General features: G+C 36.9%; 2 protein-coding genes across 2 annotated transcripts; one reads left to right on the top strand and one right to left on the bottom strand.

The window, feature by feature from the left end:
* Positions 1-680: 680 nt before the first annotated feature.
* zdhhc2 (zinc finger DHHC-type palmitoyltransferase 2) lies at positions 681-9501 on the top strand. The gene is made up of 13 exons (XM_056769456.1): positions 681-916; positions 2705-2731; positions 2962-3056; positions 4232-4352; positions 4476-4545; positions 4640-4672; positions 5692-5812; positions 6191-6323; positions 6740-6866; positions 6944-7036; positions 7228-7322; positions 7549-7622; positions 8115-9501. The coding sequence occupies exons 1-12, from the start codon at positions 796-798 to the stop codon at positions 7587-7589; spliced, it is 1077 nt and encodes a 358-aa protein (XP_056625434.1). The 5' UTR covers positions 681-795; the 3' UTR covers positions 7590-7622; positions 8115-9501.
* Positions 9502-9777: 276 nt separating this feature from the next.
* On the bottom strand, positions 9778-13414 carry cnot7 (CCR4-NOT transcription complex, subunit 7). The gene is made up of 7 exons (XM_056769457.1): positions 13258-13414; positions 12055-12264; positions 11785-11978; positions 11446-11607; positions 11205-11349; positions 11002-11112; positions 9778-10790 (listed from the first exon to the last, which is right to left on the bottom strand). Exons 2-7 carry the CDS (start codon positions 12169-12171, stop codon positions 10659-10661), a joined length of 861 nt encoding a protein of 286 aa, XP_056625435.1. The 5' UTR covers positions 12172-12264; positions 13258-13414; the 3' UTR covers positions 9778-10658.
* Positions 13415-13935: the final 521 nt, after the last annotated feature.

The following is a 13935-nucleotide window of genomic DNA, read 5'->3' on the forward strand; positions in this document are numbered from 1 at the left end:
ACTTTTCTTGGTTTCCATTAGAAATGTTTTGATCCACCAGCTGTTAACCAATAAAACCATTACAAAATGTCCTTTATTATGGGCTTTATTTCAATATGATTTATTGAGTTCTATCGATTCCCAACCACCAGAAAATACATTACAACTTTTCAATTGACTCAGTTAGTTTTGTGCGTAAAAGGTCTGATGCCACAAGTGAAAATTTGCAATTGTGTTTTTTTAATGACCATGTAATAAGTCACTAGAAAAAGTTTTGTTGAGGCCTGAACTTTTTCATAGTGGGTAGATAATTTGCAGTTTCCATTAAATCTAATAATATTCTGTGATGGTTTATATTTGTATAGATTTATTATAATAACCATAGCCTTCCATAAACTTCGGTTACAAGTGAGAACCCACATTTGTTCTTATTATGGTTTTTACTGTGAATGTATAGCCTATGTCAGCTAAACCAGTTCAAAAAGAGTATGTATGTTAACATAATATATTCTTCAGGTTGTGTTATCCGTACCAGCCTTATTTACTTATTCAATTGTCAAAAAACACTGCTGACATATGCAATGGCAACATCAGGTCTTAATATAGTTTTGGTGTAGCACCTTCACCGCATCATGTCAAGTTTGTAGAAAGGGGCGGTACCGTCGTGCTACATCGCAGACAAGATCGACCCGGAGAGCGGGAGGATGGAGGCGCAGACAGCAGCGGCACACCGAACATAAGATGTTTAAGCGTCAGTAAGGTGTCGGCGAGTGCGCACTTGACGTTTTTGGCCACTTTTGGCGATCAGATAGAAAGATGGCGCCGTCAGGTTCGCGCAGCATTGACTGCTGGAGAGTTCTATACTGGATCCCAGTGCTGTTCATCTGTCTGATCGTGGCATGGTCTTACTACGCGTATGTAGTGCAGCTCTGCATAGGTAAGACCGCAAACGACATGGACAGCTTCCTGTGGGTGCAAGTTTACCGTAAACACAGCAAATAAATAACACTTTGCCTCCACCTAGACTGTGTTTTTGCAAATGTCTGGTTCTGTTACTAGTGCAATGTCTCTGTTGTTGATTTGGCTTCATTTGCTTGAGATATACTTAATAGACAGATATAGCAATAATAAAAACAAACATCTTTTATTATTTATGGACTGTGTTTACTAAATTAATAACTTGTTCATATTTAGTTCAGCTTTCACTTTCTTGTTTCTCTTTATGTGCACTCTGCATGTGTTTGGGAAAAAAAGTGTCACCATAATAAGTGGCATGTTTCTGTGCCATATGATATATGTGATGGTGTGTAACATTAAAATCCAGCATTGACACATTATTGTAATCTTGCTTTATCCTGTTGCATGTACACTGAAATTGCTTTATTTTGTACTGTATCATTGTAATAGACTGTGGCTTTTCAGTGGGGTCAAAGGTTTGTATTCACAGAAACTTAAGAAACATTCACTTCTTTGATTGCATCTGCTGTCCTTCTCTCATAAAATCTTCTATAAAGAAGCTTTATTGTTCTTTTGAATGGTCATGATCATGAGGATGCCCCATATTTTGTCCCATTTATAAAATCAATGATGTTCAAGTGTTTACATACATAAAGCTTCTTTGTGAGACCACACTTCTAACCGCTGATCCTACAAGCATTTCATAGCAGTTTATGCTGAACCGCAGTCAGTTGGTCCTGATACGCGCTTACAACCCTCCACCCCCCCCCTTGCTTTGTACTTAAAATCGTGTGCAGAAGAAAAGCACTTGGCTGCAGGATAACACAATGAAAAATGACTTAACAACATTAAATATGACTGGATTCAAAAATGATATGTTTCCATGGGTGTTCAGTGGGATTATATGAGCAAATTTGGCACACTGCATCAAGCGTTTAAAATGTGATGTTATCTCGGAATGTTGTTGTTGCATCTCTCTGCAAGTTTTTACAGTCGTGCTAACAGAGGCTTATTTCAATGATAAGCCTTTGCACAACCTGTGGCGTACAGCTGAGACAAAGATTGTTATGAATGTTGTGTCTGCTGATCCTTATGTCTCAAAGCTAATCTCACAGCCAAGCTGTCAAACTCAACCTCACCAATCTGTGTCTGCCCTATTTCTACTGTAGGCACTTGCAGGCGCACACTGAATATAGCAAGGAACTCACTTGGCGTTTCCTAGACAGCAGTGTTAATTTGACAAAGTCAATACAGGAACTATAACAACGGAAATTGTTAGTAATTACTAACGTCAACAGTTTTTTTCTTGTTGTAAATGAAAGGGTTGTGCACATGATGGACCTGTAGGTAACATGATTGCCACTTGTACTTGTTCATCTTCATTTATTAATATCATTATATGTATTTTTATTTTTGTGATTCCATCTGGTGACTTGAGTGCTGTAGAAATTACGCAACAATATTGATGGACAACTCAGACCTCACCATGTATTTGATAAAATACAGTATATTTTGTTGTTCTTTTTGAGTACCAGTTGCAGAGATGCATGTATGTGATTTTGGGCATCTGATCAAAAGTCTCCCTGCAGTGGGTTCCAGCAACAGCAATCAGTGCAACTGTGCTGAGAACCATCTGCTTCTCACTGACCTTCTATAAGTGCACAAGGAGTTACTGAACTACTGTTAATAAAATAATAGGCTGTGCATGCCCTACTTTCAGAAATCAAATCATCGAGCATGACCAATGTTTTTCTCCGTTCCTCTGCAGAAACTGTAGAGAACACGGGAGAGAAAAGTAAGTCGGCTTTTTCCTAAGACAATAGAAATACTAATATCTTTCAACTGAAGGGCATTTTTACAACATTTGTAGAATAAAATCTTTGTTGTGGGTCTGCAAAAGCCACATAAAAAGTTCAGAATAGTTTTAGTAGTTAAAAATATCACGTTATAAAATGTATAAAGATATACGTGCCTGTTGTCAAAGATATGTAAATAGTTTTAACTATAAGTTTACCTGTATTACAGTCGTTTACCTCCTGCTGTTTCATGGGCTTTTCATCATGTTTGGGTGGTCATACTGGCAAACCATTTTCACAAATCCGATGAACCCGCTCAAAGAGGTGAGTTACTCTACTTTTCTTTATTAAGACTACAGTTGTAAGTTTTATTGTAGTTTTATTAATATTTTGAAGTAGATTTTATTTTATTATTATTAAAGTAATAATAAATTATTTTATATAATTCTTTTATTATTATTTATAATTCTTTTATATGATCAACTTTATTTTTTGCAATTTCGTCATGTGCTTTTGATGTTTTATTACTTAGTTGTTTACTCTATTTTTTATATTGCTGTATTATGCGTGTGCTAAATGACTAAATGTAAATGTAACTTAAGTTTATTTATTTTTTAAATTTTAAATTTATTTCTTTTCAATTGTTTTAGTGTCTTTCAGTTTATTGTTGAGAAAACTAGTTTTTTAAATAATATTTTGTCCTGTATTTTGTTGGTTTGCAATTCAGAAACAAATAATCTTTGAGTGCTTTTCCACCATCATGCCGAATTGTTCTCGTTTCTTAATCGTTCCACTCGGTGCCGATCCTGGCCAGCCGGGATTTCTGGTAACAGAAATCTTCAGAATGTAAACACAAACGCTTCACGAGAGACAAGAGACTGAGTGAACACAAGAGACTGAGCCATAATGTCTCTGCACACATTCTATTAGCAAGATTAGGGGCCGAAAACAGTTTGTAGTCGTGCTGTGTCGAATCAGGCTCACGTGGAAACATAACCGTAACTGTTTCAGACCGTGCATAGAACGGTTTGGACTGGAGCGATGGTGGAATAGCACTCTTTTTTTTATAATATTACTTTTCATTTAGGAAACTATAATAATCTTGACCTGTAGTTATGTCATATAATTCAGGTGGTCAGTACAGTAAACACCAAATGAACATGTTTGACAGCTGACACCGTTATGTGTAATATTCGTAAATATACGTTATAACACCCATTAGGACAAGTTGTTGGTTATGCTTGTTGAAAAGAACAGCATTTTGGGTTGTAAATTGTATGTGATCTTCTGTGTAACTAGCGTCTCATCACAGGCGGTTATTATTTCAAGAAGAGAAAATGAGAAACAAACTGTAATAGAGAAACCACACACGGCTCAGACTGGCAGTCAGCCTCGCTGCTCTCAGATGTCTGATGCTGACGGTTCTCTAGGTACAGTGCGAGTGGCGCTCATCACGCGAGAAACATCAAAATGTTTTGGTTTTTGTCTGTTCCTCTCAGTTCCACCTGTCACATCCTGACAAAGAACTATTAGAGCGCGAAGATCGCAGAGAATCTCAGCAGGAGATCCTGAGGAGACTCGCTAAGGATTTGCCCATTTACACACGCACAATGTCTGGAGGTGGGCACATGTGAACTCAGCCAAGAATTAAACTTAGTATAAATTATGGACAAAGACTATTACATTTGTTTTTCAATCTGTGATTTTTATCGATCTATGTTTTAACAAGCTGTCTTGATACAGCTGTCCGCTACTGTGATCACTGCCATCTACTGAAGCCTGATCGTTGTCATCATTGCTCGGCCTGTAATAAGTATGAGTTTACCCCTGTTTTTAAAGCACAACACATGTATCTAAGGTTGTTTTGCTGTTAATTTTCAACAGCTCTTCTCTCTACTGTCTTACAGGTGCATTTTAAAGATGGATCACCATTGCCCGTGGTATGTACAGTACCAGCTAAGTAGAGGCTAATAAGGGAAGAAAAGCATTCCTTTAAAGGGATAGTTCATCAAAAAAAGAAAATCATCATTTACTCACCTAACGGTTGTTTCAAACCTGTATACATTTCTTTGTTCCAATGAACACAGAGTAAGATATTTGGTAGAATGTTAGCAATTTTCTGTTCTGGGCCATCATCCACTATCATATTGTAGGAAAGAAATGTATTTTTTATTCTGTTAAACACATAATGAGATATTTTGAAGAATTTAGGGAAACAAACAGTTCTTGGAAACCTTTGACTACCATCTATTTCTTCATACCATGGTAGTCAATGATGTCCCGGAAATTGCTAACATTCTTCCACATATCTTTCTCTGTGTTCATCAGAACAAATCCTTTATACAGGTATGAAATTACACGAGGTGATTTTTGGGTGAAATATCCCAATAATACCCAGAAAATCAATAATTTCATCTTTAATATCTAGAAAATATGGACCGTTATTTGGATAGGTTTCCAAGCTCCACTGTAAAAAAAATAAGGTCACTGCTTCATCTTAAAGGGACAGTTCATCCACAAATTAAAATTCAGTCATTTACTCACCCTCTGTCATCTCAAACCATAATGACCCCCTTTCTTCTGCAGAACCCCCCCAAAAAATATTTAAAAAATGTTGGAAACCAAAAACAGATGGACCCCATTGACTTCTATTGTATGGACACAAAACCAATGCAAGTCCAACATTTTTCAAAATATCTTCTTTTGTGTTCTGCAGAAGAAAGAAAGTCATACAAGTTTGAAATGACAAGAAAGCATTTAAATAATGACACAAGTTTAATTTTGAAAGTGAACTGTTTCTTTAACACAATTCTCTGGTTGAGCTACAGCAACACAACCCATTTTAGAGCTGAAGTAGAAATACTTTCAATGTCTAACAATTGTGTAACTGTGCAACTGCATCTAAATAAACTTAAACACCCAAATGTACTGAGCCTAACATGTCCATTTCATTTGACAGGGTGAACAATTGTGTTGGCTTCTCCAACTACAAGTTTTTCATGCTGTTTTTAGCATATTCTCTGTTGTATTGCCTCTTCGTCACTGCCACTGACTTGCAGTATTTCATTCAGTTCTGGACTGTAAGTATGAATTATTAATCTCTCAGGTTTATATTAGGTCTATGCAGAAGGGATGTCTTTAATAAACACCCAGATCTATGTCGGATGACAGTTTTGATCTTTGTTTTCATCAAGTGTGCTTTTATTTTGAAAGGTTGATGGTAAAACACATGAACGTCTTATGGAATATTTGGTAGGATATTAATAATGTGTATTATTTAATGGATTCCTCTTAGATAGCTTTTATAGTTCTCCTTAGTCCAACACATGCGTGTTTACAAATCCTTTTAAAACCAAAAGATGAGCAAACCCGTAGGTTTATTTATTCATTTCTACAAGACCTGCATCATTGTCATGTTTGTTGTGTATTAACATTGTGTCTCATGTGAATTCTAACAGAAGGGCCTCCCTGACACTCAAGCCAAGTTCCACATTATGTTTTTATTTTTCGCTGCCTCCACGTTCTCAGTGAGCCTGGCGTTTTTGTTTGCCTATCACTGCTGGCTTGTCTGCAAGAACCGCTCCACCTTGGGTGAGTGGGCAGGACTCATCTATACCATGTTCTATTCACACCGCCTGATGAAATGATACATCCAGTGATTCAGATCGGGAGCAGGTGGTGTTTAGGGTTGTCTATTGTTGGAAGTGCTCTTTGTGGCAAATCCTCGAGGGAAGACGTAACTGTGCCAACGTTCAGTACTCAAACAAAGCAAGTTTATTATTAAGAGGCATGATATGTAAATGATGATGTATAGCCCATGTGACATCTAAATGTTAAATTAATCTGAGCATCAGACTCAAAAGTGTCTATATAATAAACTCTTTTAGTATTGTGCCAGGTCAAAACTGAGTTTCCAATGTAAAATCTGAGTTGTGAAGCAGTTGTGTTTCTGAAATCTGTACACAGTTTACTGTTGTTTCAATTTTTCCAAACATCTTTCCCGTCAGAGGCCTTTCGAGCACCTGCATTCGAACATGGAACAGACAAGAATGGCTTCAGTTTAGGAATCAATAGGAACTTTCGTCAAGTGTTTGGAGATGAGAAGAAATACTGGCCGCTACCTGTTTTTTCCAGGTAGTATTTATGTTCAGTATGACAGATTTTTTTTTGTTGCTGTACAATAATTTCTGTTTGCTCTGTATTGTGTGCAGTATTGGCGATGGCTGTTCTTTCCCCACGTGTCTGGTGAACCCAGACCCCGAGCAACCCTCTTTATCCACTGTACACAACACTTCAATCAAAAGGTACATGGCTTGTATGATTAATTTATTTATAGGCTACGATAAAAAGTAATTTCATCATTCATGTTTTATTACATACATATTAAGACGGGATCGATACAGGATTTAAACATCAGTACAATTTTACAATACGTTTCAAACTGACCCTCTCTGTGAAATCCGAGTTTCCATTCATGTCCTTTTTATTCCCCTAGTTCTGAAGAATCTCATCCGTTTCCTTCCAAGATTTTGAGAGAGTCTCAGAACCAACTGCTCAGTAATGGACAGTCAGAGGACAGAGTCAACCGAGGTGAGAGGATTTGATGTAGCCGTGGCACAGTTTGTGGTGCATGTGTTTGAGATGAATGTGGGTTCACTACTGGCTCGCATCAAATCCCCAACATATTGTCCTGATGTATGCCAGGCGAGCTTATATCATAAACAAGATGATGTTTGCCAAAGTTTTGAGTCTTAATAAGCCTTGACTTAGGTTTTCTCAGAGCTGTTGTCATGAAAAGTCTGTATTCTCTTAACAGGTACAAGCAATCCAGCCTTGACAATTGAGAAGGAAACTTAAGAACGCGTGGATGCTGACCAGTTTAATGAACAGGTTTGGGTGTTTTTAAATAAAAACAGGAAGAATATTTGTAGCTCACAAAACTTTTAAACAGGTTGGGTTACAGTATATATACTACCATAAACACTCTATTTTTTATTTTTGGGGGGGAATTATTTTTAGAAGAATATTTGCCGTTCAAACAATGGGAATTATGTTGTGACAAAAAATTCTATACTTGTGATATTTTAGCATCTTCAGTAAAGTCATTCTTTAGTCTTTAAATGAAACATCTATTATAGGCTCCTATTGGCTATTCTTTCTATATTATTAACTCAAGACCGTTCATTTCAAAAAGATTTTTTATTGAGTAAAATTTCCATGTTGGCATAATTTTTGACATTTAAGCATACACTATGTGGTCAGATCAAAAGCTTTCATAGGTAATGAGAAACATTTAGCAGTTTCAAAACTTTTCACCAGTAGTGAATTAATTATTTTCTTCTTCCTAAATGAATAAATACTCCATGAATTCTGTTTCTACAGGAATGTAGATGTGCTAGTGATGTCTGTTGTCAGTGGAACGGAGAAGATTCTTACCTTACTGTAAGCTGCTCCTGCACAGACCGCTGCCTATTCACTCTCTACCTAATGAACTGTGAGCTTTCATGAGAGCTACCGGTGCAAGGTTGTGTATATACATGTATTTAGGGTCAATGAGTCTTGTGTTCCTTGCACGCGGTTTGGTTGAGATATCTTCAACGTGCCTAAACATACCGGCAGCAGTGGCTGAACATTCAAGAAATTGATGTACCAGCAAGACCCACTTGTTAAACGTATGCATACATGTCTTGGTGTAGGTGGTGCTAAAGATGGTGGCATTTTTGTTAGTCTGGGAAACCTGAACATTTATGCATGCTACAGTATGTGATAGTAGTTTGTAACGTTTGACATGTTAAAACTGAAAAGCCCAAGAGCTTAAAAGTTTTTTTGTCCTTGCATTATTGAAATGCAGGAGTGTGTCTGATGAACGTATATATTTTTTATTGACTACATATTAACATTCATTTTTATGTCATGACAGTCTGTTTTTTACATCCAGTTTCACTTCTGAGGATCATGTGTTGATCTCGGTTTTGCAAAACACAACGACACAATAATTGTTGTTAGATGCTTATTTGATATTTAAGATCAACATTTTATCAGTATGTGTATTCCTTGGGAAAATGCCATGCTGTACCAACTGAGCTTCAAAAACGTTTACACCGGACTGTTCAACTATATTCAGACAAAAACAATTCAAGTTTCACCTGATCGCACAGGGAAGAGAAAAATCTGCACTTTGAGCAACGCTGTACATTATTTTACATTTTTGCTATCGAAAAAAGTATGCCACGTTCATATACATTATTATACTGCTGAAGCAAAGTGAACAATTTGTCAATAAATGTCAGTATATCAGATTATTCTTTTAGTGTTTTATGCATAACCCTGTTTGCACAATAAATGCAAAACTCAAAGATGTGTTTTTCACTGATCACATCTGATTTATCTAAGGGCTATATTAACAAATTTAATACCGTGATGAATATTTCTGCTTTATTTCTGGTTCCTGATATTGCATGTAATTGTACTTGAATGTACCAGCTAGTGTGGTCTTCATATTGACTGAGGTGTGTGAACAGAACCTCTAAAATGCCAAAAGTTGTGCTGTGTTGTTGTCCGTTTCGTAGTTTGTATAGAATTTGTATAGTTTGTAGGAAATGTGTTTGTTGTCTTTTATGAGTACATTAGATTCAGCTGGATGTGTTTGCGTTAGTAGCTTCATGTAGCTATCTGCGTAGTCTTATCTGTACGATTAGGTAATTGAATGATATGCCTGGATGAATTGTATTAATCTGTGAAAAATAAACGGCTATTTTATTAAATGCTACTGAGTTGTTTCGGTGTTAAATGACTGTTCCATGTTACCAGGGTCATAGTTTCCTAAAGAATGAAAGCCAACCTTAATACAGCAAATCCTAAACAGACTACTACGTTACAAATAATCAAAGGCTTTTATTTCCAAATGTTCTAAAAACACTCTTTCTATGGCATAATACTACTTACTGTGTACATTAAGATGAGGAGAGAGACTAAGAGCTTCCACGATTATCAGTCACAAAAAGATGAGCTGTTCATGCAATACAAATACCTATAAAAGCTTGGATTAGTTAACACAGCATTTATTCCAAATGTTTTTCAGTACATGCAGCAGATCTATAGGCAACACAGAATTGTAAAGCAATACAATACAAATAAACAAAAAGGAAAACGAGAAAAACCCAAACAGCACAAAATGTGCACAATTCAAAAACCAGAACTACAAGTTAAACTTATTCCACTGATACCGAGTACTTGAGTTGACTAAGATTTATTAAGAGGCATTATTTCTTAAATGAATAAAAGGCTTTGATCTTTTTAATACTAAAATACTACAAAACCTTCGAATCGCTTTTAAAAATGAAAATGGCAAGAAAATCTTGATACAGAAGTAGTATAGTGGCAGTTACACATCATCACTCTTAATTTACTTGTGTGGTAAAATCGGTGCTAACCCAACATAAAGGGTAAAATCAGTGCGAGGCTTCACTTTACAATTAAGTGCCTGTATTTACCGTTGTGTCTGTGAGATCCTTCATCTGTCTTAATCTATTGCAAACTGCGAGAAATCAGTACTCCTCTGATCAGGGAACGACAGTTCTTGTAGACGACCGGTGGACGCGGTCTTGCTGAACTAGTCAATGAACTACGCAACAGTACAGGAGGAAAGCAAATGTAATAAATTAACGATAAAAAAAAGAACATAAAATGTAGCTTAATATTAAGGCTGATTTGTGGGGAGAACTAAAACACCAAATGGTTCCTCTTTAACCATAAAAGATGAAGATTGTGTGAAAAATGTAACACACAGAAGGCAACAAAGGATCTGTAGGATGGGAGCTTTAAAGTGCAAATTCCTATCAAATATCTCATGAAAGAAAAACAACTAAAAACCCACGTTTTAAGCCCTGTATATGAGGTTCTTTATGGTGAGGGATTCTTGTTGTGTCATGACTGCTGCTTGTTGGCCTCCTCCTCGTAGGCATTTCCGGTGCCATTCTGGACATAGGATGAGCCTGAACCCAGTCCGTACAAGTGTCCACAATACTTGGCATCATCAATGTGATCTTCAAAAAACATCTGCAATGAGAGCGTAATACAACATGAAGAAGAGAACTAATCAAATACATTTCAAGGTTTGCTATGTGAGCGAGTGAATAACTCATTTCTACTTTATGCTCAAATGACAAAACTGTGTAATTTCGACAAAACAATGACTTCAAACGTGCATATTAGGCTGGTACATAAGAAACTATTAAAAAGTGACACACATCACATGCTTTCCCAGTACCTCTCTCATCTTAAAGAAAGCCATTCCTGTGAGTAATGAGTCAGATCCTGCCTGATGCTGAGGTCCGATTCTCTCCAGCTCAAGCTGCTCTGCCACCTCCTGCAGACCCCCCTGTACATCACACGATGGAAATCAGAAACTGATAGTATAAACAAATTGCTGGTATTCGCCCTCATGCACATCATAAACAAATGACAAAATACCTTCAGGTTTTTACAGCTCTTCATGAGGTATTTTACATCATAGATGGTGGGAAAAAACAAACGCAGAATCTCGAAGAAGTCCACCTCTTCCTCTGGCAACTTCGAATTGGACAAAATTTTAATCAGGTATCCAAAGTCATAGCCACTGTTTGAGAACAGGATAAACAGTTCTGTCAATTCTGAACGGCTGTTATAATTTTTTAAGTACAAAGATCAATAACAGAATATCCTTCAAAATTACCTATGAAATGAGAGCCACTTGACCCCGTCACAAAGCACCACACCTGAGGTCATAAGTAGCTCTGCAAAGTACAGCGTCTCAATACCCTCCTCCTCGTGCTTCTTAAACTGGATACCTGATGAAGTGAGAAGCTCGATAGAATCCTGTGCATACATGTCTTCCCTGCAAAAGACAGTACCACTGTGTAATGTCTAGTTTTCATAAGGAATCTCATTAAAGGTTACGTATCCACCTGAAGACAGGAAAAGTAATCTTGTCATACAGCAGATCTTTAACATTAACAGAGTATATACATGAAAGCGGATCCACAGCTTTTTAATGACAAACTGCGATGCTTACGTGAGGTTAAATCTGAAGTTAAACTGCCACGTTGACGTCCCTGGTGGGTATTCGCCTTGTTCGTTCATAAATGTCAGGCCGAGCTGGATGATCTTTAACAGGTCAACATTACACCGCAGCAGCTGGTACTGGTAGTCCGCATTACTTCTAAACTCTCCGATTGGTCTGGCAACTACGCCCGGAAACTCAGTGTCCTATAAACGCAGAAAAACAAGCACTGAGTTCACATTCAAACGGTTCACCACCAAAAATTCCTCTCACCAAACTCACCATTGCGATGTAACTATACTTCCGGATCACCTGTCGGATCCTTTTAAGCTCCTCTTCCAGGTTGCTGCCCCAAACCTCACATATTCTTTGGCTATGATCCACAGTGGCTGCGGGCATAGTTCCACTCTCAGGTGCACGGCATCAAAACCACAGAAACACTCCCCAGGGGATATTCTCATGAAATAATTGTCGCTTGCTCCCTCTTTTTGCCTGCAATAACAAAGACCACATCACAATCACAGTATCAGGAAACTAAATCACTTTATTGACAATTCACAATATACAAAGTAATGATGAACAGAAAATGTGGGCGCATGATCCAAATACTACAGAATATTTTAATCGAAAAAGACAATATACAGTATAAACAATACAGAATGTATGTACATTGATTTACAAAATAGCTAAGACTTCCAAGCAAAACTAATGTTGTTATGACTTTCAGATAACATCTATTCTTAAGGTACCGTTTCTGGCTTTGATCATTTCCTCATGGTGTAGACTGATGTTCTGAACATTATTTCTGTATTTATGATTTTACACCAGTCGATTAGATGCTGGCCATTACACTACAATGAAGATCATTAACAGAGGAAGAATTCTTACTATTTCACATGCTTCCAGCTTTTGCAGTCTGCACATAGTAAACATGTTTGCTCATCTGCTATTCTTGCTTCATGACTGAATTATAATGACACTGATTCAGACCTACTCAGCCCATACTAAAAAAAACTACTTGTAAAATCTGAGAGTGACTAAACATCACAACAAGTGCCAGATGAGACAAAATGGTCGCGAGCTAACTGGACCTCAAATATGGCAACAAAATAAGTAGGAGGATGACTCGCGTGCCATAAACTTTTGATCATCTCTGCACATTAAAGTGGGTTTATAATCCACCATCTGTTCTTTCTGTTGTGGTATACGGTTCTTGAATGTGTTCTGACAGGTAAGCAGCAGCAGCTAGTACAACATCTGTTAAACAACTAAACCATTCCGAAAACGTGCTACAATTTTGCCTGTTGTCAGCTTGTGTAAATAATTCATCTTGCAACGTGTGATTGAAGTTATAAGGAGTGATGTCTGGTGTCGGGTTGAGTGTTTATTTATGTAAGTGGCTAACGTGCTAGCAATTAGCCTAGCCACAAAAGTTTGTCCTGTTACCATCCTGATCAAAGTTCACTTTTTCGTGTCAGGACTTACCTTTCCTCAAACAAGGTAGTTACACTTAAAGCGTATACTGCTTCTGTAATACACAATCACCTTGTTTAGAAAGGACTGGGACCTTGCTATTTACTTTTATATAGTTTTATTGGGCTAACAGCGATATCAACAACAAGCTGCTGCCTCTGAAACTACAGCACACAGCGCTTAGCCATGACGTCACAAGGCCAAAAGGCGTGACCTTTGAACTTCGCGTGGGCCAAAATAGGGAGAAACAATTTTCAATTCAGTGGAAATATATTAATAATATGATAATATAATAACTCCGATTGCTTAGTTTCCCCACCCACCAATGATATAATAAAGATTAATAAATCGGAGCAATCCTTTGCCTTACTTGGCAAAATAGTAACTTAAGTCTATACAATTTAATTTCAAGAAATATTTTTCATGTCATGTTTTTTATGTCTAAATCAACATTACACACTTCGTTGTGTAGTTAATACGTCAAGACGAATATTGGAGAATAAAACTGAAATGTAACTCTACAATGTAACTAAAATGTTAATTTTATTAATCTCCAGTATTCATTCAATACTTGTGCAAGAACATTATTTTCCTAAAGTACCAAGATAATAGTTATTGTTTAAATATAATGTAATATTTATGTGCGTTATTTTCCATTTATTTTGTCGTATTCAAATTAGTTGATCTTAT

The sequence above is a fragment of the Triplophysa dalaica genome, chromosome 16 (assembly GCF_015846415.1).
Source record: "Triplophysa dalaica isolate WHDGS20190420 chromosome 16, ASM1584641v1, whole genome shotgun sequence".
Classification (NCBI taxonomy): Eukaryota; Metazoa; Chordata; class Actinopteri; order Cypriniformes; family Nemacheilidae; genus Triplophysa; species Triplophysa dalaica.

What these genes read in the sequence shown, in the direction of transcription:
- zdhhc2 (XM_056769456.1), top strand. Translation starts at nt 796, where the DNA reads ATGGCGCCGTCAGGTTCGCGCAGCATTGACTGCTGGAGAGTTCTATAC. An exon ending in CAAGAACCGCTCCACCTTGG is followed by an intron (nt 6,324 to 6,739) that starts GTGAGTGGGCAG and finishes CTTTCCCGTCAG; the next exon opens with AGGCCTTTCGAGCACCTGCA. An exon ending in CACAACACTTCAATCAAAAG is followed by an intron (nt 7,037 to 7,227) that starts GTACATGGCTTG and finishes TTATTCCCCTAG; the next exon opens with TTCTGAAGAATCTCATCCGT.
- cnot7 (XM_056769457.1), bottom strand. Translation starts at nt 12,171, where the DNA reads ATGCCCGCAGCCACTGTGGATCATAGCCAAAGAATATGTGAGGTTTGG. An exon ending in AGAGCTGTAAAAACCTGAAG is followed by an intron (nt 11,113 to 11,204) that starts GTATTTTGTCAT and finishes TGTGATGTACAG; the next exon opens with GGGGGTCTGCAGGAGGTGGC. An exon ending in CTTTCTTTAAGATGAGAGAG is followed by an intron (nt 10,791 to 11,001) that starts GTACTGGGAAAG and finishes CTCTCATTGCAG; the next exon opens with ATGTTTTTTGAAGATCACAT.